Below are 27,440 nucleotides of genomic sequence, written 5' to 3' on the forward strand. Positions count from 1 at the left end.
CATGCTGAAGAAAAAAAAAAGAATGTTTCTGATGAGGCGAATGCTCGTGTAGGCAACATCGCCCAGCTTCGTGCAAGCAGGGCTGCGCTGGAAAGCAAGGTGAGGAAGAAGACAGATGCTCTAGTAGAGATGTTGGACAAAATTTTTGACCAAGAAAGTCGAAACAGCGGCCGACATTCCAAAGTCCCGTGCGTTGATGCATCTGGGCACTGTGACACGATTAAGATCGATGACCGCACGATGACCGCAAACGTCAACGGGAGGGGTAACTCCGGGGGCAACGGGAGGGATAACGTCGAGTGACGTGCACGCAAGAGTGATTGCTACGGGAGCCCTTTTCGGTGCCCAGGTGGACGGGCTTCAATGGAACTCCAGATAGAAAATCGCTGGTTGGTGCTCGATGCTACCTGAACCCTGTGGAGCTATTCTCGATGAAGTAATAAGCGCGCATTACTATACGACACGTTCCACGTCACATTCAGGGTGGATTCCACCCACATTTCTATGGGCGACAACTTCCGTGTTCCGTGCTTCCTGCATTGCTATTCGCCGACAATTAAACAGATCAAACAGCGGGAAAGCGACAGTGGCCGAAGCTATGCTGCCGCTACGATTATTTTCTGCTCCTGACACTCATCTTTGGAGCTTTTGCGAGGTCAGAAATTATGAAAGATCTATTCTTTACGTTCAGAAGCATCACTGCAACCCGAGGAAAGCAATGTAATATTACATATGTAACGCCGCATAGTCACGTCAAGGAGGTACTGCAGTCGTATGATATACGTTTATTAACCATGTACACCAGCAATAACAGTAATTTAATCTTCTAATGATCGACAAAAAACAAACATGTTGCAAATTGCAAATAACACTGACAAGCACCAAAAGAACGAACATCGTCATCATAAGCTTGTGCACAAGCAACACACGGATTCCTCAAACGGGCCACATGCTAGTGACGCGCACAAACTCGGAAGGTTTTTTCGGGACATCCACAGATACCTTCAACAATTTGTGGGTGCGCCGTGTGCCTTCATCTAGGCTCTACCTTCAACGGCAGGAGCAAGGCCGTACCTTAAGCTGAAGTGCTATTGCTCTGCACCACAGCCCGCATAGCCGTTCCCTATTGTGGGCGCAACCACCGGAGGCCTCGAAGGGAGATTGTGTCGTATATTCTCAGAAATATTAGCTATATATTACTATATATTAAGGAACAAAACAATTATCAATTCCCGGTACTTTGTTTACATGGCATTCAGAGTTGTGTGCTTCTGCATCGTTGCTGGTTAAAGTTGGCCTTTCCACTGGCTACCGGAAGCAGTTTTTGGCTCAACCAATAAGGACAAAATAAAATGATTTCGGAATTCTGTTTTCCGTTTCCTGTCACTAGCAATGGCGTGGGCACAACGTCTGCAGTACTGCTACTTGGGTTATGTTACTTCTGTAATATTGCTCTCCTTGTGTCCCATTGTGGAGCTATCACAAGACATTTATGTCAGCACATCACACATACATTAACATACACAAATATAAAGGTTCTGCAGGATTTTCATTAGAAGATGGCCGTTCCCGGTTCCGAAAGGGCGAAAATAGGGCGTTCTCGTGAGGCAGTAGCCCAGCTACAACAATGCAACCGCGAGCTTAATTGCTTGCGCATTTGGTTGCGTGCGCGTGACGGTTTTTCACGCCTTCCTCGATTGGTTACCAACGATAGCTTACAAAAGAAGTAATGTCCGCATTACTTCATCGAGAATAGCTGTCCTGGTGATCGTCGGACGCAGCCGTGGAGACGGTGGGGGAGCAACGATGTGCCTTGGCGTTCAAGCGGGTCTTCAAGACAAGGAGATAACGACAATTTCCAAGTGCCACGAGACTTCTTGGAGGGTCTCAAGTTCAACGACAGAGACGACGACGCTCTGATATTCCTACGTCGTGTAGAAGGTGAAATGGAAACCTTCAGCGTGTCCGACAAAGCAACAATTGTGGCACCGCACAAGCGCCTTCTATGACATGCCCTTGAGTGCCAGGATATGCCAGATGGCGGCTCAACATTCCGTGACTGGAAGACATGGCGTCAAAAGTTTGTTGAGTGTTTCACGTCTGCTCGTGGAATTCGAGGAGTACAGCTGGCTTGTAAGCGAGTTTTAAGCTCCCTGGAGACTATGTAGACCGGGCACTGGCACATCGAGCAGCATTTCAATATTCGTCGCCACAATTCCTCACTACTATTGATAAGGGATTGTCAGCCCACCTGCAGTGGCAGACAGACGTCCGAAAGTGCGCGGCTGTGGAGAGGCTGCATCAGGTCGTGAATCGTTAGTTTGATGTCTTAGATGATGTGCCACATCGCCCCAAAACAATGCGTAGCACGTGGACTGGAGAAGACATATAAGAGGGAAAGAAGGGCAGCGGAAGAGAAGGCCGAAGACAAGGCTGACAAGACAGGTCAGAGATTGTCAAAGAGGTTTCACCAAACCAGAAGCCAAGCCAAGCGGCATGCCAAAACGAGAAACGGAGTTGCTTCCGGTACGGTAACGTTTAGCATCTCATAAACCGCTCCCCACAACCGCCTAGCCCGAGTGACAGTGAAACCCTCCTGGAACAACGAGTGACATATGTGTTCGTGCCTGGAGAGGAAGGCACCGCGCAAGCTTTCAGAGGACGGGCGTGGTGGACCGGAAAGAAATAAGCTCTCAACTCAACGTGTGCGACCTCACTTGTGAGGTGTCAGCTTCTGTGAACGAACTGTGTGGACTCTATGACGTCAACACTAGACCGGACAGGTTGCCCATGAACGACCTACACCACCGAGCAGTGATAGGCCTGACGGTGGTGGAGAAAGTGACGCGTGCTCTGTTTGACAGGGGGTCAGATGTGTACCTCGTATCCTCACAGTTTTTGCTGAATGCTAGCGGAATGGTCAAAACTCGTAGAGGCAGCATTGGACGACTCAAACTACCAACATAACAGTAACCTGACTACCATTGGTAGTCTAGATGTCGAGGTCACATGGAGGGATCAAATAGAGTGGATACCCTTCCAAACGGCACAGGTATAAGCTACAGATTTTGTACTGGGAGTGTCATTTTAGGTACGTCACCGGCTGCTGACGGACAGGCAGGACCACGTTGCGTCGTTTGCTCAGGCGTCGGATATTATGTAACTTAACGACTTCGTTAGTGGCGCGTTGCATCCAAGTGGGTGAACAGATTCGCAAGCGTATTTTCGGCCAAGATGGGGAAGATGGGGGGCCCTAGAGAACAACAGTGGAAGTTACACATGTCCGAAGGCCCACCGATACGCAACTGCCGCGAAAACCATCTGGCAGCGTGACAAGAGGAGATACAAGAAGCTGTGGAGATGGCGGGAATTATTCGGCAAAGTACAAACGCATTGTGCTCCCCCTGTAGCATGTGAGAAAAGCAGACGGAACCGTTTCAGTTTGTCTGGACTATCAAGAGTTAAATAAGCGAGAATTCGCACGGCACCAATGCGTGATATTCGAGGGATACTGTGGAGCTTTCCGGGTTCCACAGTGCATACACAAACCTGCCAAGTAGAGCCCTGCACGGGCACGGGCAGACAAATACGCCGGAAACGCGAGCCGGGCCTTGGCCTTCAAAATACACCACCACCGCGGGCCAGGCCTGCCCCGAGCCGACAAACACGTTTCCGAGAGTCAGGTTCGGCCGGGTCACGCAGCTAATTCCTCACAATAGAGGACTATTAGTTCATATCATCACGGGCTTGCGTCATTCCTGTGCATATATTTGCAAAGTCAAGTAAAGGACACTGCATTATGTGTATGATTCGACCCTCTAGAACATTCCCAAAGTCACTTCACATTGCTCCTCGCTCCTCACGTATTTCACAATCACGTTGGCAAAGCTTGGTGAGAGGGGTAGGGACTGGGAGAAGGAGTTTGTCGACAGCATGCTCTACCTCCGCAAAAACTTGACAGAGTACCGATAACGCCCATGCCCGCGTGCGTTCTGGATTTAAAGTGACAGTCCGGTCGAAAACATAGTTCTGGGAAACACCGCCTTATGATTTCTAATACTCCTCACAACAAGTGTGCAAAATATTTCAGAAGAAATCGTATCGCACGATTTATAACCGCCTTTTTTCTATGCCGCAGTTGGTCCTGAGTAAAGGCCGCAGCGAGCTCTCGCGTGACGTGCATAAGAGCAATGCCGCACGTGACTTGGGCATGCCTGTTTGCGCGATAGTTGGTTGTTGCGTGCTAGCATTTGCACATTATGATGATTTTGAGTAGCGATCACACGCTATGCAGAGTAAAATACAGCGTAGCGTCAATGTAAACACAGGTATCACGACGCAGCCTTCTGTTCAGTACACTAATAGAAAAAAAACACCTCTCTGCATTCCCAGCAACGGTGCAGTCCTCCGCTCCACTTTGTCCCTTGGGGACGTCATGCTTACGTGACGGCTGACGTACATAGAGAACCCTTGTGGCAAGGAGTATGCGAGGGAGAAAAACGAAACCGGATGTCCTTAGAGGAATAGTTTTTATTTGGTATCTCGAAAACCACGCCATTGTGTGAGCTGAAACGTTCCACAGAGCATGTTGGCCGCCGTGGCAGTTGGAAAAAAATCAACTTCCGGTTTTTCCGGACTGTCCCTTTAATTTGGTCTCGTGCTGTTACAGTGTCAAACCCCCAACACTTGTATGTTTGTGGTCTTGTCTTCTCTTCTGATAAATTTACTTATAAATTTGTTTGATACGCGCCAGAAACGCGTACGTCACGGCTAGAAATACTAGGCCGGGATCTACTCGCCGAGTCACCGGGCCGGGCCGGGCCGGGCTGGGCTCTACTCAGTGGGCCACCGGGCGCACGGGATGGGCCGCATAAAAATATGAAGGTCCGGGCGCGGGCCACTTTTCGATGCGCCCGTGCCGGGTCGGGCCCGGAAAAGTAGGCCCGTGCAGGGCTCTATTGTCAAGTGCCAATGAGCGAGGAAAGCATTCCATACAAGGCAAACCAAGGACCGAATGGCGTTTACGGCTTCAAAAGGATGCACTTTGTGTTGAAGTGTGCTCGGTGTATTTCAGGGCATAATGAACATAATTCTAATGCGACTGGTTGGACGCAACTGCTGGGTGTATTTGGATCGTATCATCACCTTTGTAAGCGGAAGAGAAGAAAGGCTCCAAGGCTCACCGAAGTGTTGGAACGACTGGAGCAAAGCGGCTTTACTTCCAACCCGGAAAAGTGTCAGTTCTTCCGTAACGACCGAAGTCCCTAGGGCGAAGAGAATATGCCCTGGAATGGTAAAACAGAATCGCCAACACTTCGAACACGCGCCGTCAGTGAAACGAATCAATGAAACGTGTGAAATCAATAGAACGTAGATGAAATGAAGCGGCAGAACGTGATGTAAGCAGTCAGTTCATCATATCAGCCGGCTGAAACGCGCAACGCTGCGCACGGCAGAGGTTCAAGAGGTTCCTTATAGTCTGTCAAAATTGTCGCGCTGTCAAGTGTGCCCAGCTGTGACTGCTGTGCAACTTTGGAGTGTGTGGTTGTGTTTGTTAGTCGGACCACAGAACGCTTTCGGAACCGTGTCCCGCTTTGGGGTGTGCGAATGTAGAGAAGGTAGTACTTTAATCGAGCGGTCGCCGCTCATGAGTGGGCGCCTGTGTGGACACTTTTCCTGCACAAAACGATGGGGCGCCAGCGCGACGTCGTAGAGGAGGAGACTGGAGAGGTAGACAATGGAAGATGGCGGCATGATATGTTGCGCATGTGTGATAAGGTTCACGGTTTTTAAACAGTTTACACGCGTTTATTCTATAGGGTGTCCGAGCTAAATGTGACCATATTTTTTAAAAATATATCTATCACTATTTCCGAGTTGAAATAGCATATGCTGAAGGGCACTCCCTAGGAGGGCATTAGCAGACTCCTAAGCAATTACGTAATTAACTTTCAATAATTAACTTTTTAATTATAAAAGCTACAAAGTTGTTCCAATGAGAACATCAGATCTCTTCGGTCACCAGATACCAAAGCCGTTTTCAGAACAAAAATCCGTTCGATAGATCGTTCGCAAAAAAATTCGTGAAGGAACACCATTTTTTTTTCTTTATTTTATCCATTGCGCATCTCTAGAGACGCGTCTTTCCTTTGCCCCCAGGACGAGAGGATGAAAGAGCACACTATCGCCTCTTGCGTCCTGGAAAAAGACTAAAAGAAAACGGAAAATGCAGCCCAAGATAAGGGCAGTTGCGATAGAGTCACATGATACATTTGTCTTTGTTTTGTTTCCGCAAGTTAAAGCTAATCTTCGACGCATGAGGCGGCACTGTGCTCTTTCGCTCTCTCACACTGGGGGTGAAGGAAAGACGCTTCTTTGAAGATGCACAATGAACAAAATAAAGAAAAGAAATGGTGCTCCTTCACGTATTTTTTTGCGATCTATCGAAGGGATTTTTCTGAAAACGGCTTTGGTATCTGGTTAGCTAAGAGATCAGATGTTCTCATTGGAACAACTTCGTAGCTTTTATAATTAAAAAGTTAATTATTGAAAGTCAATTGTCTTAGGAGTCTGCTAATGCCCTCCTATAGGGAGTGCCCTACAGCATATGCTATATTGCAATTGATTTCATCTCGGAAAAAGTGATAGATATATTTGTAAAAAATCTGGTCACATTTAGATGGGACATCCTGTATATTAATGTATCTCGGAGGACAATAAATCCATCCAGTGAGCGCTACAACCGGACCGTCGACGCTCTCTTCAAGTTCTGCTGACATACATTTGTTAAAAGTGTTCCATGCAGTTAGCCCCTATTACTTGAACCGCTATGTATTGTTGTTTCGAATGGGTGGGTGTCTGAGTGTCGGCACATGGCCGTATGAAGAAACGCGGACTATAAGAACAACGGACAAGACATAAGTAAGCTGTCGATCCCGTTTACTTGTGTCTTGTCCATTGTCCTTATAGCTCTAGTTTCTGCATGTAGCTATATACAGAGGTAGGCATTTCGGCGAGAAAGAACTCACAATCACGATCATCTGATCAGGCGTGCGCGAGGCTGAAGCCAACCAACGCTCACGCTCAGGCTGATATGGCGCGTGATCGCTGTGCACCATGAGCGCGATACTGGATCGCACTCATCCTCGCGCCACTGTTTATTGCAATCAGAACGTCGAACGAATGAGTTGATTGCGCATGCATGCAGTGATCATCATGAGGGTGACTGCATGAGTGCGATCACGATATCAAGCAAAGGCCGTTCGTGTGATATCTAAGGATTATCGCACTCACGCGATCACCATGTAGTTGCGCTGTTGGCACATGGCACTTGCACACAGCAAAGGCAGGGAGGGCGTGCATTTCCTCTTGTGATTGTGCTTTCGGGCCAAAAATAGCCAAATCAAAGATCGCACTGGCAATAAAAAGCTGTTCGAGCCCGGGTGTGGGTCCTTTAGGCACTGGCTGTGCAGGCAACAGGTGTTGCGCCACTGCTGCAGTGAAGAATCGTGTTTGATCGCGTTGGCGAGCTCCACACCATGGGTGACTTCGCTGTTCCCGATTGACTGCAGGACCACTTCAAATATATCGGCAGCTCTAGTGACGGCGAGAAAACATTTATGATGTGTCTTCACTGTAACACGCCAAAATTTGGAAAGAGAAGAGCAGTGGGAAATTTCGAGCACGGTCAGAGCACACTGTGGATCTTTCCGCAGGCCTCGGCATCCACGGTCTCCTTGATACCACGTTCCTGGTGCCTGAAGTTCGGCAGACGTCTGAACTTGATGGGTATCTTGCGGAGGACTATGACGAGCAAGATGTCTGTACCTTTTGGAAACACGACACGATATCATTAGCTGGGTAGCCTAGCGGAGGTCTGCTTTGGCATACCGGCCACTGCCGGTGGCGTCGAACGCCTTTTTCTGTGGCCGGTGCAATACAAAGGGCGCGACAATCCTCACTTCTCCAGACTACAGTGGAAAGAGTCATCCTCGCGGCGGAAAGCGTGAAGGGGTCAAAGGGGCAGGAAGCCGGAGAAATTCCACGACGCAGCTGAATAAATAATTGGTATTAGAACCACAATGTAGGCTACCGATTATGACATATTTCCTAACTGTCGTGGCCATTGGCCCTCTCGTCACCACTATGTCTACATGCCGAAGCAAAGTGCCGGAAACAGAAAACGACACACACCACCACATGCCGACATTCTAACATCTAGCATCGTGACAACAGACATTTGGTCTGGTCAACCGGGAACAGGTTCAAAACGACACAGTGATCGGCGAAGACGAGATACGAAAAATTAGAGACGTCCGAGCATGATAGCAACAGTTAAGAAAGCATCCAACGACGAGCGTTATGCAAATATCGCCTCTTATATTTGAACTTTATAGGCAGGGGCATGTTGAGGGTAGACAGCAGTGAAGCAGAGCATCAACTATAATATCAAATTAATCAGAATGGGACTGAACACACGGCGTTGCGAACACGCCCAGAAAGTGCGCGCTTCCTTATACGTTGTACTTTTGCAGAATAACATGATCGTGGTGATGAGCGCGATCACGCAATAATCGCGCTCAGGGCAAAGAGCCTGACCGTAATCACATTGTAATTCCCATGAGTGCCTATAGAGGCGCGGCATCGTTATCGCAATACAGGAATCACGAAATACAGATTACTGCTGTGAGCGCTCGCGATCACCACAGGGTTTCCTGATGTTATTTCAACGCGCCGTGATCATCGCAAGGGCACTTCAATGACGAATGCAATCACAGCCACACTCATCCCTTTGGTGATCGTGATGGCGGTTATTGTTGGTTATCGCGTTCATGCGTGATTTCGCCGAGGTCTGGCTATATATTGCAGGTTGAATATACGCCCTGATGGTGGCGCGGCAGGGGGGGGGGTGTCACCCGTGTCCAAAAACGGTAGCTCCCGCGCAAGCTCAGATAGGCAATAGAATTTTAGAATGGAAATTTACATAGAAATCTAAGCAATTTAAGAAATTTTATACCGTCCGACGTCATGATCGCGTTCGTGGGCCAATTGACGACCAAGATTTTGTGGACGCTACATAAATCGACTTGCCCGCTACAATAAGCCCAGCATATCAATGGGGTCGAGCAGGTCAGTGCCAGAGCACTACTAATCTCTCAATACTAATGTCTCATCTGCCTATCCCTTACAAAAATGTGAAATGATTTTCTAAAGAAACTCTATTGTATTGACTCTATAGACACGTTAAATACTCTATAGAGAGTCTGTAAAAATTCTAATGAGATCCTGACGTGTCCCTACTGAGTTCTTACGGAATATTGGCCACCGTAATTCTATAGAAACTCCAATGAGCTACTAACGAGAGAGTTTCTATCGCTTTTCTTTAGAATTCCTTTAGAGGTGTCGTGTGATTTCAGCGCCATAAATGTGCAAGCAAACACATAAAACAGGCATATGAGGAACAAGCTTTTTATTTATACTACTTTTGGTTCCATTGAGAGCAACAAGGGGGGGGGGGGCTCCTCTTCAGTTGAGTATCTGATGCAAAAGGGTATCTTCCACGTGTCTCTCCTGAAAAGACAGAGTGCATGTACATACATAAAAATGACAATGATTGCAACCTATATTCACAAATATTAGCTCAAGTCTAGACATGACAGACATCCACTCTTGGTGCTATAGAAAACTAAAATACAAAAAGTGAGCTGCCTACTGCATGCATTTTAAAATGGAAACACAAACATGGATACAAAACATGCAAAAACAGGATTATTTTCCTTCGGTACAGCGGTTGATCTAAAACCTATGATGAGAGCATTGATGCAGTGTTTGCAGGTGGATTCTACGTCCAAGCAAACTTGCTATTTAGTGAGATATATATATATACCAAACCACTAGATGTGAAATGAAAATTCATCGATATTTTCTCATTCAAACTTTTTCGGGAAATCCATGATAGAACAAAGGAGGCAGTCATCGTTTAAACTAAGCCAATTTTTCCGAAATTCTGCAACTAATGTACTTGGGCTCAGTCGAACACGTACACAAAATGGAGGGACAACCTCCACGTATATCAAATAGTGTTGTGTTGTGATTAAATTTCCCAAAATTTGAAATGATTGCTTGATCGAGCTGATTGCAGTTTGACCCCCAACGGCATTGCTACATATCTCGACCGCAGCCAGCTGTTACACCAATCAGGCGCAAATTTTTGTCGAAGCACTTGGCTCTCAAAAAGAACTGGTAATGTAGCACCTGCACTTCTTCCACAGTTTTGCCTTGCTTTCGGCACTGTAAAAGAAAATTCACGCCATAAATAATACTCGTGACGTGGTCCAATGAACAAGAATTCCCTCACATTCTGCTGATCTCGGTACAGCCGAAAAAGACCCAATTTAATTTATCAATGTAGTTCAGTAAATCTAATTAATGCATTTTATTTAAGTAGCTGTCTGGCAGTTATATGCTCTCTCACACAAAAGATTTGCTTCCACGTCTATACTACCTCAGAAAAAAGATTTGCTTACACCTGCAAAAACTGCATTTGTAGTATAGCATAAGATTAAACACCATTTGTAAGCAGCATCCTGAAGTGAAGCGCTTCTTATGTATGCAGGGTTTTGAAGGTCACAACGGTTTTTCTCAGTATGTGACCTTAGTGCATGACTACCATGTGCACAGGTAGTCACAAATTACTGTATGGCACCGAACTTACTGTGTACCAGTTTCATCAGAAATTTCTTCAACGGAGGAACAGCACCGTATAACTCACGCATATAACATAGCTAAATTACAAAACTGCAATCCCATACCTGACAACTTTTATAATACCTACATGTCGAGAACAGGTTATAACCCAGTATGTTAATGGGTGTAATGTACCTTTGTCACACGAAATGAAAATTCTTGGTCCTGGACTTGAGGCTGGAGAGCTCCACAACGTGTTCACGATACCGGCTGCACCTGTGAGGATAATTCAAAAGCACTACATGTTGCTACAGTTGTATGCTGCATCCACAACACATACCGATTGTGTTCTCCGAGGTGTCCAGCTGGCACTTCAACTCCTGGTTTTCCTTTTTCTGCACACACGCCGCACGTCCAGGCAAGAAAACAACTGATCTGTTACATAGAGAAAAACGTGCAAGGTTGCAGAGTCAAAAGGCAGATCTCATTGCACGAGTTTGAAAGCATATGATTAAGGACGAAGTTAGGCTGTGATCATTATATGCCGACACCTGCTAATTAATAAACCAGACCTCGTTAAACCCTAAAATTTCACACTCACCTTGCTAGCTGCTGTGCACCTTAGTGTGCGAATAGTGTCAGAGAGGTTCCTTCGTTGATGTCAACATAGACACACACTCGCACACATCAACGAAAACTCGCGGCCTACACTGCAACTTGTGTCCTCTTCTTTCCGAGCAGGTACTCCTTGCTAGCGTGTTGCGGCACGTTCCAGTTCCCCCAACGTCGTCTTCTACGTTGTAACACTGGGAAGAGATTACTTTTATTTGAGCGACCATACTGGCGTCGACAAGACACGGAATTCATTCACACATACATAAGCTCACCGAAATTTGGTGCGCAGTCGCAGGTTCTTCTTCTCTCCAGCCCGCAACGAGGACACGGCAGCGCTGGCTTTCGATGCCATCTTGATTTTTTCGATTCTGTGAGAAGACTTGCTCCTACCCTGGGTTCCGCTATAGTCTTTACCGGGAAAATATTCCAATGCTGCTTCGCAATCCATCTCATAGAACACATTCTGAGAAACGGCACGCGTGCGAAGAACAGTTTTCTCACGTGCAAACCATGCGAACTGCGAGCCCACCGATGTCACCAAACACCAAAACAAAGATGGCGCCGGAGAGAACAGCCACGCATATGCAGCCGTCCGATCGGGACGGCTCTCGTATCCCCATGCGTATCCCTCCAAAATAATTATAATACAGTAAAAAATATTTATATTTTCAGTTACGATAAAAGTCTTTAAGTACTTTTTAGTTTATAATTAACTGTTTGAAAACTATTTTTGATTTTATTATCGCAGTTCATTGCAGTGCATTGTCATGCACAACAAAAGAGACTTCCTTTCCCCCTTTCCTTTCCCTAACCAGTGCCTTGTCTTTCCACGTTTGACTGTGCCAATGACACTTGCTAATCGCAGGCATGATGTGCAACCCATTCTGACAGTATATAAGGAACTGCCCAGCAAGTGTTGCCTTGTGGACGGCACATTTGGCTACATGACTCCAATTGTTTATTGCTCAAAATCATGACGACAGAAAAAGAAAAAGAAACAGCAACAGGCGCTCACAAAAGCCTAAGTTGTCAGATTTTATCTGTCCCTCTGTGTTTATGGAAATTCTCCTCCGTAGGAAAGTTAGTTTTCAAGTGCGTATATCTATTCATGGGATCGTAAAGAAATAGCGTAATCGACAAGTATGGAGTCAGACTATGTATAAGCGACGGAACGCATGACCTTTGCATTTCAATTGGAAGTCAATAGATAATCTTTTGATATTCCTCATTAGAAATACAATTAGGAAAATCATATGAAATTCTTTTGACTCTTTATGGAGGAAACTCATTAGGACCTGATTTTCTATTGAGTTTCTATAGACTCAATAAAAATACATTTGGCTCTCTATAGGTACTCATTTGGCATTTTTGTAAGGGATACACATCGAGAAGCGGGGAAGAAATGGCAGCTCAGCGTACTGGGAGATTCCGTTGTACAATGCCTCTCGAACGATTGGATTACACTCAGAGGGGGTCACGTGACGTGAGTATTCCGCAGACGCCGACCACGAGATTTGAGGTGGGCCTGCCCATAAGAGCTCACGCTCTAATACCATATGACGTTTATAGCCTTGTGCGGTCGAGAAACACCGTTGGACTTCAGTGCTAGGCGAGAGATTATGAATTTCACCGCATTACTGCCAGCAATGTGGAAGGGTTTCGCCCCTGGCGATGAAACTCCCGATCATCTTTACAGTAACAGAATGTTGTTCCGTGCTCGAGAAATGTGTAGGTCTCGTTTTTCACGTGTATAGCAAGAATTAGCGATTTATATCTCATGGAATCTCATTGGAATCTCTCCAATTTTGCTATCTCCCATTTTCCGAAAACAACATCAAGTTAATAAGTTAATGAATGAATTAATAGGTAACTAGTCGTCTAGTAGCTACATGGGGTTTGCCACTGGACATCCACCCGCCCGCATAACCCGCCTGGAAAAATGTTGTCAGCGCTGCATTTTTTAATAAAAAGCATGCATATTTCATAGTGTATCCGACGACAGCACTATGTTTACCATTAAGGTAACAGTAATTACCAAGAATCAGGTAATGAGAGAGGTATACTGGATGACATTAGAACACCGCTTATGTCACCAGTGAGATGCCTAATGGCATGTGTAAGAAGATTTGCGTGGTCCACAGTGGAACATTTAAAACATGGAAACATTTATTGTGTGTTTGGGAGATCTGATGCGATTACAGTATTCCCTCGTACTCCGTAAGGTAGCATGTGCTAACATATTACGAAGACATCAACCGTGTGGGCTATATTTTCGTGAACTGCACTTGTGAGCTATGTCCTATGTGGTAGCGCACCCCTCTCTGGCAATGAACTTTCACAATCGAATACTACATGTTTGCTATATCCGAGTGACAACACAAAGTGTTGTGTGTTAACTCGTCTTTTTGTTATTTTATGTAATTTAACCACCGTTTTATGCTTTTCAACATCCACACTGATATTCATTGATATAAAGTTTATTATGACGAAACAGGGCTGGTTCTTTCATATTACTTAACAAGACAGCCCACATAGGCACAAGACGATAGCAGAACAAGCGCTATCTAACAATGACTTTTACTGAAGCACAGCATCACATTAAATACATCCCTCAGTGGGCGGCACCCGTCATGTTGCGGTATTATTTTGCTCATCGTTGCGCTGCCTTGTTAATGAAACGGGCCCGTACAGTCGGGAAGAGATCTAAAATTAACCAGAACCCTGTTGACGAGTACAGTAGACATACAGCCGTCAGCCGTCAACACGCCGTAATAGCAGATGACGAACCGGCGCTTTGCCCTCATGAAACGACACGCGTGATATCGACACGCGTGTAAGTCGCTCATTGGCTGAGCGGTGAGCAAAGCAGTTCCTTGCTGTTTGCCGAAGTTTCCACAGCAGATGCAACTTGCAGAAGGATCGTCGGTTTGAATCATTCCCGTAAGCGCACCTTTGCCCTCGAAATGGGGACGCCATAGGTGGATTGCCGTGGGTTCGCCGTAAGCCATTTTCTACAAAGAGGAATCGAATGGGATACTTTTTAACACGGACAGATCGTACCTTTAAGCAAGAAAAGTTGTTCTTCCTAGGAGCATGTTCATTGCCCTTCACAGTTTCTTGACCGCCCATTGTAACGTTCTTTACAGCACATGCGCTATCTCTTTATCTGTTTTTCCCCGAAATACAGCTACAAAATAGCATGACGTGATCTCGAAATCGATGCTTTTTTCCTAAAACATCAGCTGCCTTTGCAACCGATCAACTAGGTAATTTCCCTCTGCATAATAATTTCGAATAATTGCAGCTCGGGACTGTGCATTTCTATTGTCAGCATTCTTCCTCGGTTAGTGGGCTCCAGTTTTCTATTTGTCATTTTTTTTCAATGAACGTTCTTTTTTCTTGGTTTATCCCAGAGGTTGGCTTCTTTCCAGAAAGAAAGTTGGACTTTCCAGAAGGCCGTTTCTTTATATCTGCATAATAGAACATACAGCTACAATTTTCTGCAAAGAGAACAATTAAGAGACCATTGCGAATGTAGGTAGTAAATCAGAAGTGGGCGGTAGCGACTTTTCTCAAATAAATGGTCAAAAATCTAAATAAATGGTCAAAACGGGACACTATTCTCGAGGTATGCGTGGTAATATGAAACTGAGGACCGGTTTCAAGGTGGGCACACATCGCAAATTTTAGTCACGTTCACACATGATAAGTTCATAACAGATAACACATACAGATGCAATACCGTTTTTCCTATCTTCGTTGTAGGATCTTAACGCCCGCTACGATTTGTGGAGACATGCCCGTGATATGTGGAGGAAGTACACCCACGTAAGCCCGCTTTGTGTGTAGCGCTACCAACGTTCCATCACTTCCTGTAAGTGTCACTGTTATGTTTGCAGGATATGGAGCATCGATTTGGGGAAGAGCGAGAAAAGGCCAAGCGTGATTTTCAAGAAACTCTCGAACAGGTAACCCTTACTACACCACATTATATAATTTCATATGACTGTACCTAGCATATAGTGAATTTTGACTGGGACTGGTTAAAGAACGCAGATACTATTCTGTTTCCGGTACGTAAGGAAGTCGACTTCTTCTTTCTGTTGTCGTCTCCGGTATATCCTCGATGGTGGTTTTGGTGTCTCCTTCCTTAAGATCATTCTTTCCGTTTTCGGCATTACGGTTTGGTCTTGCAGCAACACGACGTTAACTGAAGGACAGTCTTATGGAAACAAGCAAGGAGGACTTCAATGCGAAGTTTTTCATGACATACTACATTACCTTAAAATAAATGTTAAAATTAGGCTGGATTACGTTTGTTGCATTTGGTTTCTGACGTTGTCACCGCCCTTGAATTTCGTGTCTGTTTCGATTTCTGCAGATGCAAACGAAAATACTTTTGTTTCTGTTTGTGTTCACGTTTCCTGCGGAATTCTGGTTGTTAACGTTTCCTTTTTCAGTTCCCGTTTCTGGTGACCGAACCTACTCCAAACAAGCACAAACATTTCTTTTTATTGGATTCTATGCAGTACAAATACACACATTTTAAGCTTTAGGTTTCTTTCGTTTGTTTGTTGGCCTGCCTCGGCTAATTCTCGGTGTATACGTCGCTTAAGAACACTCGCTTCGATTAGTGCCCCAATCACCGCGTTTGTGCAATGAAATTTTGCATATTCCATTTGAACATCGCAACTTTCACGCTGGCTTCTGATAACACACCGACTGCTCATTGTGAAGAGCACCATCAAATCATGAACAAACTTTCTATCATGTAGGGTATGCAAATATGGGTGACGTTTTCACTTTAACATCGTTATTTCTGGGGCCCACATGCACCTGTGCAGGTGATGTACTTGGCGAGCTCAATATCGCATCTGACTCGTACTCAGAAATGGTGAGGAAAGTGTTTGTTCCTTTTCTTTTTGCCACTTCCACTTTCAGTACGCGTATTTGCTGAACACCAGCAGCGTTTTCCAACGGGAGATGGTGTTAATGGTTTTCTTATTGGCAAACTTTTTGTTCGACTTTGCCTTCCCGGCGGCTTTTGCTGTTGCCAGTGGACTCTGGTGTTGTATTATTTTCAGCCAGTGAGTAACCATGACCACTATTCATCTCATTTTCGTGGGCATTCTCATCAAAAGGAGACAAAAAAAACTTTCACAGTTGAGGCTTGCACATAAGCAGCGCCAGCAATACGGTGTGGGTCCTACTAGTCATTGTTAAGGTAGCAGTGACCTGGCACAAAACTGAATTTGTTCAATGTGTCAAGCCGTCCACACAGACCCACAATGTAAGCTATTTTCGCTGTGCGCTGCATTATCACCCCACGATCAAATTTATGAAAGTATTCTGAGAAAGCAGCCTCGGATGGTCGGTGAGACCGTATTGGGTGTGCCGGCTCTTGCCCGGACACTTTCTCCTTTGTCATGTTTCCTTCTCAGCGCATCTGACCACTTACACCGGATTGAACTGCGCCGGTCCACATCACGAGTCACGCAATCGAGCCTTCAGGGAGTATAAGTGACGTCACGACGTGCCCTCCCCTCAACACCATGCCTCCTCCTTCCCTTGCTGCCCGATACGCTCTTTCCAAATGTACATGATTTGTGAAAGGTGTATTCAAGAGAGACCTCGCACACGTCTTGCAGGTCACCTGCATAGGTCGTTCTTTCACATGAGCTGATTTTGTTCGTATAGCAGAACATGCCGGCAGCCAAAACAAAACAAAGAAGTATGGGAGGTACGGGTGTGACAACAGCTGGCGTATTCTAAGCATTTCAGAGTGTGACAATAGCGCAAATCAGTAGCGTACCATTACCGTGTAATCGGTGTAAGGCGAACGGTTCTGCTCGACAGTTATTGGAGAGCTCCAATTGGGATTTCAAATTAATTAACGCTTCGCACAGGTTTTCTAAGTATAACATCGGGATATTTAAAGTTTTCTTTATTTAGCTTTCTGAACACAAAAAATAACTTAGCAGTGCACACATCTCTCCAAACAATTGCCTAGCATCGGCTTACTTTGTTAACATGTGCCTATTAAATCTGCCGTGCTGTGGAGTTCCCCTCTCAGAACGTCCAGTTTATAACAAGTTCACAGGTTGCATGTTGACACGAAACGTTATACTTCACATTGCGCACGGAATGTCAGCACGCAAATGTGGGACGAAACAAAGCTAGCGCGAAACAAAAAGGAGATCGAGACAAGTCTTTCATGTAGCAGAAACGTCGGCTGTTTTGCCTCTAGTAAGGCGGATTTCTCTTTTAGCACATGGAAGACGAGAGGAAGAAATATGAGGAACATATGGATTCTATGGCCAGAACACACAGTCTAGATGTGGAACAGGTAATTTCAAAGTTCCCTCCCCTTTTGACATTGATCAGAGATCTGGTAAGTCACACATCATTATCTCATGCTTTACCTTCCGCAGATGAAAAAGGCTATGGAGACTGCATCTTTAAAGAATCGAATCTGGGACATTGGGTTGGCGATCGCAAACGCTCTCCCTGGTCTTTGCCAAGCTGGAGTCGGCCTTTTGAAAATATCTCGGAAGTATCCCAGAGGTAAGTATCTGCATCAGAATGAGGCACTGTAATGTTCATACTCATGCTCATCAGCTCAGCCTATGAGTCGTCTGTTCTGTAGGAATGCAATTCGCTGTCTCTCGGAGTGAACAACTGCTCTTATACAGCCAGTTTAAAACTACTCCACATGGAGACTTTACAACATGACGCTCGATCTGGAAAAAAACAAGCTCCATGAATGAATTCAAACTACCCAGGGAAAAGAGGTGCTGACGCCAGGAATCGAACCTGGATTTTCTGGTACCCGGTCCTTAGCCTTGGGGATTTGGTCACGGAACAAGCAATTTTGACACAGTGAAAGTGCGAGATTCCAGATGACTTAGAGGCACTGAAAGTAGAGCCGTGCATTAGCCGTCGTTTCAGGAACCGACCCGGCTCGGGCTTCAAATGAAAAAAAAAAAAATGTCCCGGGCCTTCCCGCTTTTATGCGGCAGGGCACGACCCGGTGACCCAGTGAGTGGAGCCCTGCGGGGCCCGGTGACTCAGCGAGTAGAGCTCAGTGTTTCTAGCTCTTATCAAACAAATTCATAATTCATAAATGTCTAAGTAAACTTACGAGGAGCGCTGGCGGTTTAACGATGCAGTAACACCAGACGAAATTAATTGGAGAACGCACGCGGGCGAGCGTACCGTTACACTAAGGGTGGATTCACACGGCGGGTGGATCCCCTGGACCCCTCCGAAGACCGCGTAGACGTCACAGGTGACGGACGAAATGTGCGTTGTCCCAGGTTCACGAGACAGCGGACCCGGTCCGCGGGCCCTTTGCCGCCGATCTACAAACGGTCCCCCGGATTCGCGCGTGATCTCAAGAAGAGGTTGCGGTTTTTTACTCGTACCGTCTTGTTACGACTGCAAACCCACACGTCCACCCATTTTAAATAGAAGAAGAACCCTGCTCCTTCATCAATCGGAATGGCGGCGAAGTCTGCTGTACTCAGCTGAGAGTATTTCTTTTTCTTTTTTTCTTCATTAGTTAAACGGTTTCTTCAACTGTGGAATGAGGGGACGAGATGTATCACAACGTACATTTCAAGAAAAAGTTGTGGGAACCAATGGTCGAAGAAATGAAAACGAAGTACCCACGCTTGGATCTTTCTGTACCAGTGGGTGAATAATTCGACAGAAATAATAGAGATATATGAAATTACGGAGGCAAAGCGGTTGCGATAGGGCAAAGGCGCCTTTTGCGTTGTGGATCCCATTTTTTTTAAGCACAGAGCAAGCGAGGAAGCAGCCGTGAGCGCGTGCGCTCCAGGTGGACTTGTTCCCTCACGCCTGATGTGCCGTGTGAATGCTCAGCGGGGACCCCAGCTCGTTGATCCGCAGGACTTCACTTGTGTTGCGCTCGCGTCACGAGGATTTATCCCAACTGGGGTCCCTTGTCTGAACTAGTCCTAACGCGTCTTTGTGGATCTAAAGGATGTTGTCGGCTAACTCCTCCCTACCCCTCCCAAAAAGCTTTTTGAACGTGATTGTGAAATATGTGAGAGGCCAGGAGCAATGTTAAGTGACCTTGACAATGTTCTAAGGGTCGAGTCACATGCATCACCCAGTGTTCTTACCTTTTCCTTTTTTTTTCTCTTGCAACTATTTGCACAGGAAAGAGGAAAGCATGTGCTCATACGAACTAGAGATGAGACGAATGCTTTTTTTTTCGAATCCGAATCCAAGGAAGGTTCTACGAAACCACGAATCTTACGAATCTCGAAACTTTTGAATTCTTTCTCTAAGAGAAAATAAAAAGCCGCCCCCCCCCAAAAAAAAAGAAGAAAACCTCTAGTGAAAAGTGCTTTGAAGCAGAATACGAATCCTTTTTTTTTTTTAATACTTCAGTTTCAGGACCAAATATACCCACATAGGTCTTGAACGTAATTTATTTAACATGTTGTTCATCGACTACAAGGAATGCATAAATTCTCTAGTTATTTATGATTTAGTAATTATTATTATTATTAATATTATTAGTATTACTATTAGTATTAGTATTATTATTTATTTAGTAATTATTTCCGTAAAACTAAGCAAGAATCAACAGCAAAACCAGGTTACTTTTAAGCTTGTCCTGTCTGAACTCTTTCAGTCCACAGCAATGTAAACAACCAAACAAGAAAACACCCGTCGGCCAATGAAGCTTTCGGCTGGCTCCGGAGGCACCAATGTGAAAAAAAAACAAACAAACGTGGTTGGTGGATTCGAAAGATTCGATTCTCAGTTTTGGGCACTGGGATTCGGATTCGAGAATCTCGAATCCCTGCCTAGGATTCAAGGATTCCGTTGGCACATCCCTAATACGAACTATTAGCCCTCCATTATGTGGAATTACTTGCGTCACCCGGCCGAGCTACATCAGGTCCTGCCCGATGCGTGGTGCCGGCGTATTTCTCGGCTAGGGCCGGGGTGGGAGCCTTGACCCGCGCCGGGCTCTAACTGAATGTATGGATCAGGAAGGGTAAGAGTGCGGGCAATCAAGAAGATTGTGCTCGAGATCTTCCAGACCGCCGCGGAGACTGCAAATAGGAGAGTTAATTTATCGCAAGCGGTAACGCCACTGACTTGTAAAAGTCACATTGAGTCGCATCAAGTAAATAAACACCACGTCTTTGCGAGAGGTGTTTTCCGGCATCGTGAAAGCGAGCATTGTATAGACGCATGCAACCATAGATGAGGAAAGAATGGCAGTTCGTCAATTGGCGGAAAGGAGGGGTGCCACTACGCTCTTAATCCGTTATAGTCGTGACAATGCCCACTTCAGTGCGGCCAACAACGGCAAGCTACCTCGACCCCCCCCCCCCCCCCTCGTTAATCCGGTACTCCGTAATGCTCATACTACTCATACGTACTCAACTTGACTTCTCCGATATCTTTATTTGAAAGCATTTCGTGTCTGATGAATAAGATCACCGTGTTTGAGTTCTAGGTGCAGAGGATGTGAAAAAAATAAAAAGAAAAAGAAACGTCATCCCGGGTGAACAACCACACGTGCCCAAACTGCGCTTTCCTTGTACTTTGCCAGCACCCCAGTCGCCTCACATAGAAGTTACACAACATTCCTTTGAACCTATTCTGTGCACAATATTATAACTTGGGCGTACTTCGTCGTTACAGATCGTATTTTCGTCTTCGACAAATTATCGCAAAAAGGCTGCCTTTTCAATGTCTGCAGCCAGTTTACAAATAAAGTATACATCTCGACCAAAGAAATTTATATCACAATGAAGCTTATTTCTTTCTCTTTTAATCGATGTAATTTGTTTACATATTAATTCTCCTACAGAGGTGTAATATGCGTTAGATTAACCGTCATTCGGCAAAATGCAACGTATTCTTACGTCTGTTTTTCAAAAGCACCTTTGATTACTAAACACCTGTCTTTATTTTTAAAAACCTCGCTGATGCAGTTACGTGTTACCTTTCCAATGGTACAGCTTGGGACAAAAGTTTACGGAACACGGCGCTGGCACATTTCTTTATCGCAGCGGCCCCCTGTTAGATATTAGGAAGAGATCGAACAAGAAACGGGCGACCGGCTATTCTGTTAATCTAATTCTAATTCAGTATGTGTGTCTGCTCCTTTTGGCTGCTAGGGTGTCGTCCCAACAGCGAAATGCGACACCCCGGTGTTCCGTAAACTTTTGTCCCAAGCTGTGCCACTTATATGCCGGTTAAGAATGAAGAACTGCACTTACAAATTGAACAATCACTGCCAGAACCGTGGGTAATTCCCCTTCCGCTGCTGCATCGCGGCCGTGCAAAAACACGCGGTGGCTGTTTCGCGAGAAAAGGCGTGTGAAATCAAATCGTATTATAATTATTATCATAAAATAACATGTTTTTATTTTACAGACACCTTTGCACTTGCCTTGTCTTCGACGTTTCCTGAGAGAAAGTGAATAGCTACATTGCAAAAATATGCGGACCGACTGCGTATTTGGGGAAGAACCGTGCGGAAGGTTATTTATTTCATTAGGCTTGTCTCAACAGAGCCAGATTTTTTGCAGGGAAAAACCTTTCGCGTGATATGCGGCCTAACTAAGGTAACCTTTCTGATGACCAGTGCCATTCACTGGTTGAAATTCCTGTTCCGTTGACTTCTGGTTATGTAATGGCACGAACCTCAAAGAAAGTTCTTGACATTTTTGAAGGCTGTTCTCGCTTTCGGCCATCCTTCGTGCAGCGCAGCTGGGATGGAACAAAACGTATACTGGACGTGTGTGTTGTGCGGATTATGCGCAAAAAAATGCCGAGGAAAAAGACATCCAAGCAGCACGGATTTGTAGCTGTTTCAAGCCTAGGATGCCAGTGCACAGAAGAGAGTTTTGGGTGCGGAGCGAAGTGAAGCTCTTGACATAAAGCACGAATTGTGCAAGAACTTCGCAAAGTACTTCCAGTTAGCGGTGAGTGGCCGTTCTGCGCAGTCTCCACCAGTATGTACTTCGGACCCAAACTATGCTCAAGCAGATCCAGGTTTTCGATCAAATTAAGGAGAGCACTTCTCTTTCTCTAAAATTCGCTTTGCGGCTTTGAGAATCCTAGCAGTGATCAAAAGAAAACGAACGCAATCGTAGGTTTCTCGGAATTAAAACTTGAAATGATTTGCTTTTCGCAAGTCAATACGTCAGAGTGATGCAAATACTGCTTTGAAGTACTCCTTGTAATAAGATGAAATGCTTCACCCAAAGGCTCAAACAAAATGATGTAGTCCATGGGCGTTCCCAGGGTTTTTTCAAAGAGGGCGAATTGCTTCCAGGGGGCAAGCGTGCATCTCCCACTAATTACTACCTCTTTTTCTGGAGGTGGACGTTGCAGACTGTGCAGGTGTTTAGAGGTGTCTGTTACGACATTTGAGAATATTCATGGCGTCCTATGACTAAAGAGTGCACTTTTTCACAAGCTACCTTAGAGCTCCAGGGAGGGGACGGGCCCCCTTGCCCCCCTCTCGGCACGCCTATCATGTAGTCCATGGACTGATGGAAAGAGGGAACCTCTAAAGAAACGTTTCATGACAAGTTCCATGAGGGAGACGGATAGTATTTTCAAGACTAATAGCACCGGCATAAAAATGGAATAAAAGAAATTATATGCAGTCCCACCAAAGTGGTTTCGTCTGCAGCCACGTCAAGAACTGTGTGTTCGCACTTATTGTGCCAATTTCGATCTCGTACGATCTCGTAGCTGCGTCCACGAACAGCATCAGCACAACGAATTAAAGGAGCATAAAAGCAAATGCAAAACACACACAGACACACACACAATGGAAAACATAAAAGCACTGTTTCTATGTGAGGAGCCAACACGTGTGTGTCTATTCCGAGAATGCAACCACTGCGCAGGAGGGAAGCACCTTAATTTACAAAAACTGCGAATGCACCGACTTCACCGACTGCACCGATTCCTTCTTGGGACAAAGGAGGTCTGATTACGAATACATTGACGGCGGCAATATTATTAAAACAAGTAAGGAAGTTCATGCACTTTACATTAAATACGCGTATACAGGGTGTTCAAAATTAAGCTTCCACTAGCACTTTATAAATAGGCGAACAAAAGAAAAAGTGGTGCTATTTTTCTGTTCCTTGAGTAAGAAACAGCTGCTACATAATTAGCAGCACCTATTTCCTACACAAGAGATAACTGATGTTCTGAGGCTGGAACAACATAGAAGGGACAATCACATACAAGGCCTCAAGTTGCCTAAGAAATTAACGATGAAAGATGAAACTCACTGAAAAGGTTAGCCAGGTGTAGGACTCGAACCCCCATCTTCTGGATTACCGGTCCAGGGCTCTACCAATTGAGCTAAGCTAACACGCCTTCTCAGCGACTTCCAGGGTGCGTCATCTGAAGAGACAAACACACAAGTAGCGTAAAGTTTTCATCCGGTTTCCTGTCATTGCTGCGTTTGCGTAGCGCTCGTGAAAGCTTAATTTTGAACACCCCGTATACAGAATATCCAGAGGAACGCTATCATGATCGAGAAATCTTCTCCGCAAGAAGGGCATATTGCTCTACATTTTGACTTCGCAGAAAACCGGACGATTAATTTCTCTTTTAACGAAGTCAGGGGCACTACTCCAAAAAGAACAGCTTTCCATATTCACGTCGCACAACAATGCTGGGTATAAGAAGCTGCGCCACGGTGAGTGAGTACATGACCCACGAGACCCCACATGTGCTGCTTCCATTCGAAAAAAATAGTTGGGCTTCTGGGGGATGCTCTACCTATGCTGCCTCATGTAATCTACGTATCCGACTGATGCTGCAGTACATTTTAGAACTAGATTTCAGCTTCTTGAGGTGAAAAAATTATCTTGCTGAAGTGGGCTCTTCTCTGCAACTGGAGTCGAAAAAACGCATTTGATGGTGTTAGTGCCGCTTTAAAACTCATGGCTTCGTTGCACAACATGCCCTGCCCAGTTGTTGGCGAAATCCAAGCCCCCGCACATTCCGTCGGCGTGTTAACAGAGAAAGGCCAATCGACTGCTCTGTTACACCTCCTGGCCACTGAAATCAAGAAGTTTCAGAAACCACACTAGAGAAATAGAATGATATGAAGAATGTTCGTTCAACAACGAAGACAGGAAATTCGTTTATCGCAGGTCTGGTGCAAATAAAAATCCACGGTGGGGCATTCTTGCGGAACGGATCATGTGTTTTCGCGCGGCAGCGATGCAGCACTGCGAGCGGAGTTTAAGGCACTTCCAGCAGTTGTTTTTGATTTTGCAAGCACGGTTGCTGCATAAAAGTGATACTATTGGAAAGACAGCATGCTACTGCATGAGCGAAGTCTGTTCAGCCAAGATCGGAACAAGAGTTTTAACAGCTGTCGCTGTAATAGAAAGAAGCACGACTGGGACACTTTATCAAGCTTTCAAAAAGCGGGGATGCACCATCAACTGGGGGATAGCCAAGAAGAAGACTGAGAGAGCGGGACACAGCGAAGGAGGGACAAAAGAAAGAACAAAAAACGGCTCCATGTGGAATGGAACTCCACTGGACGCACGATGATATTGCGTTTTGCTGCTGTCGCACTGCTGCACGCTACGCCAATCTTGGACTTCAGACCTCAGATCTCCACTGTCCAACTTACTGATCTAAACCACCGGCCCATTTTTATTAATCGTGAAACTTTATAAAATTTTGACACTGGCTATTAAAACACTATTACATCGACGTGGCTCACACCGGGAGTACGTATATGCGGTATAGTTTTTGAAGGAAAATTGAAATACGACTTTAGGAAAATTTGGGTCCCCTCTTCGAGATATATAGACGCTTATATATATATATATATAATGAGGGAAAAAAAGCCATTAAAGACCGTCCCCTGGTTTGCCACTTCCGAACGATGCGCAGCTACCCAGAGCTGACGAGCCGCAAACACGGCGAAACACGTGTCCTCTGGTGCTGTCGCATCGTTCCATGAGTATATATATATATATATATATATATATAAGCTCTTCTTATAACTGCACCTGTATGTGCCATCAACTACGATAATAATACATTCAAATAGTATGATTGATGTATAATATATATTAATATATGATGAATCAATGATTATTATCAGCAATAACAATGACTAGTGAATATATTTTCCATTCTGAAACAATTATGTCAACCATTGTTTTAGTGCAAATATTATGCGATACACTCGGTTTGTCCCAAGTTTAATGTATTTGCTTTTCTTTCAGGTCCTCGCTGAGAAACCCAGTGGCATCCATCGACAGTTTGGCGTTACCTGAGTAGTATATGATCAGCTCAAGAAGCCGGCAAGTCACACAGTCGCCTGGACGCCATTAATTAGCAATTAGAGCTAATTGGGACCCCCCACATTAATCAGGACCCTCCAGAGAGTCATTACACTAATTGGGGACCATCTAAGACACGTCCAGACCACTGTGTGAGTTGCCGGCTACTTGAGCTGATAAAAAATAAAAAAATAGGTAGAAAATAAAATGAAAAGATAGAAATAGAGTGGAGAGAAGGAGTTTAGTTGAAGATCAACGACGTCATCTTGAAGAAAGCGTCCCGGAACGGCCGCTGACCGTCGCTGGGCGACGGAGCACAGAGGCAGGTTGCAAAGTATCGCAGCACCAGTTCCGCACATCCTGTGACGTCAGCTGTGACGTCATCATGGCATGTCTGGGCAAGTTAGGACAGCTCTGGACATGCAAGGAGAAAAACACTCGTAATACAGAGGCTGGGAAAGCAAGAGTATTCAAACCATCATTAGCTAACAAGAAAAAACAATTAGTTACACAACAAATGAGCCCACCAGAACAGGAGCGCAGAACGATGCGACTGCTCCATCCGAGAGGCAGGCAGAGAACTGACTCGTAATGGTTTTTCTCCTGTATAAAGCCCCGCAGCTGCATCCCCTAGCGGTTACTTTCTCAACTAATCTCACAACAAAATTATTAAGAATCACGCCAGCGCTACTGCCGTTCCCAAGGCAGAAGATGATAGAAAATGCCGGGGATGCCCGGACAACAGCAACCAGCACGCGACGTGCACGGGCACGAAAATCGCAAACAAAGCGGGAACAAAGTTGACGAAAGCATTAGTTACACAACAAATCACCTCACCACAGCAGGAGCGCAGACCGATGCGACTGCTCTCCGTGACAACCAGCCAGAAACTGAGCGAGCGCGGGGAGCGCACGTCTGCTTTCTGCGACAGCCGGAGAGAAACTGACTGGGGCGCCGCTCCGCGGCCGCTACGCTTACGCGCTCCTAGCGCCCTCTGGGGCGACCACCTCCGAGAGGCTAAGAGTGAAGAGCATTCCTGCGCCCCCTGCTGGCCGTTCTCATTGGTCGTGAGGCTAAGAGAGAAGAGCATTCCTGCGCCCCCTGCTGACCGTTCTTATTGGTCGCTACGCATACGCGCTCCTAGCGCCCACTGGGGCGACCACCTCCGAGAGGCTAAGAGTGAAGAGCATTCCTGCGCCCCCTGCTGGCCGTTCTCATTGGTCGTGACGTCATCAAGGCTACCTCAGGGCTACCCTGTTTTTTTCCACTAATGCTCCTTTGGTCAATCTACAATGAAGCCACAGTATGACGTCATCATGCACCTGCGTGGCTCAAGGACGCGTACGCTCTAGACAGGGGACCTATTATTTATTGAATCACTATCCCATGATTATTTCCTTTATTCTTCTATAACGATTGAATAGGAAACTATTGCAGAAGAGCACCATGCATGAAAGCTGATCGTAGGAATTCCAAAGTCTTACTAAATGAGACTTGCAAAAGAACAAAATATCCTAACACGTAACTCCATCAACGACAAATAAGAGGACTAGACACTCAACAAATCAACACAGAGTACGGGTAACCAGGAGCGCAGAACTCAGGGCAGCACTATCGTCAAGACAACAAAGTTCCTTGTCAAAAGAGAAAAAAATACTAAGCGTCAACAAAGGAAGGCATGCATATCGGGGCATGTCAGGACACGTCAGGACAAATCGTACGACTGCTGGGCAACCGAGGAAAACAAACACTTGAACAGAGTGAAAAAGGCACTCACCATCATTTTTCCCGTTCACAGCATTC

The 27,440-nt window shown here is 45.6% G+C and overlaps 1 protein-coding gene across 4 annotated transcripts in view; it reads left to right on the forward strand.

Annotated features, from left to right (window-relative positions):
- LOC135379041 (uncharacterized) overlaps positions 1–25,863 on the forward strand; it is a 297,822-nt gene extending 271,959 nt beyond the window's left edge. For 3 of the 4 annotated variants that reach the window (XM_064612291.1, XM_064612294.1, XM_064612292.1), the window contains 6 exons: positions 12,653–12,784; positions 15,067–15,129; positions 15,201–15,269; positions 17,570–17,647; positions 17,733–17,865; positions 25,581–25,863. In XM_064612291.1, the coding sequence (XP_064468361.1) occupies positions 12,653–12,784; positions 15,067–15,129; positions 15,201–15,269; positions 17,570–17,647; positions 17,733–17,865; positions 25,581–25,591 (486 nt within the window). In that variant the 3' untranslated portion in view covers positions 25,592–25,863. The remainder of the gene's footprint in view (positions 1–12,652; positions 12,785–15,066; positions 15,130–15,200; positions 15,270–17,569; positions 17,648–17,732; positions 17,866–25,580) is intronic. The other variant, XM_064612293.1, reaches the window with a different exon arrangement.
- The last annotated feature ends 1,577 nt before the right edge of the window (positions 25,864–27,440 follow it).

The sequence above is a fragment of the Ornithodoros turicata genome, chromosome 1 (assembly GCF_037126465.1).
Source record: "Ornithodoros turicata isolate Travis chromosome 1, ASM3712646v1, whole genome shotgun sequence".
NCBI classification, from domain to species: Eukaryota; Metazoa; Arthropoda; class Arachnida; order Ixodida; family Argasidae; genus Ornithodoros; species Ornithodoros turicata.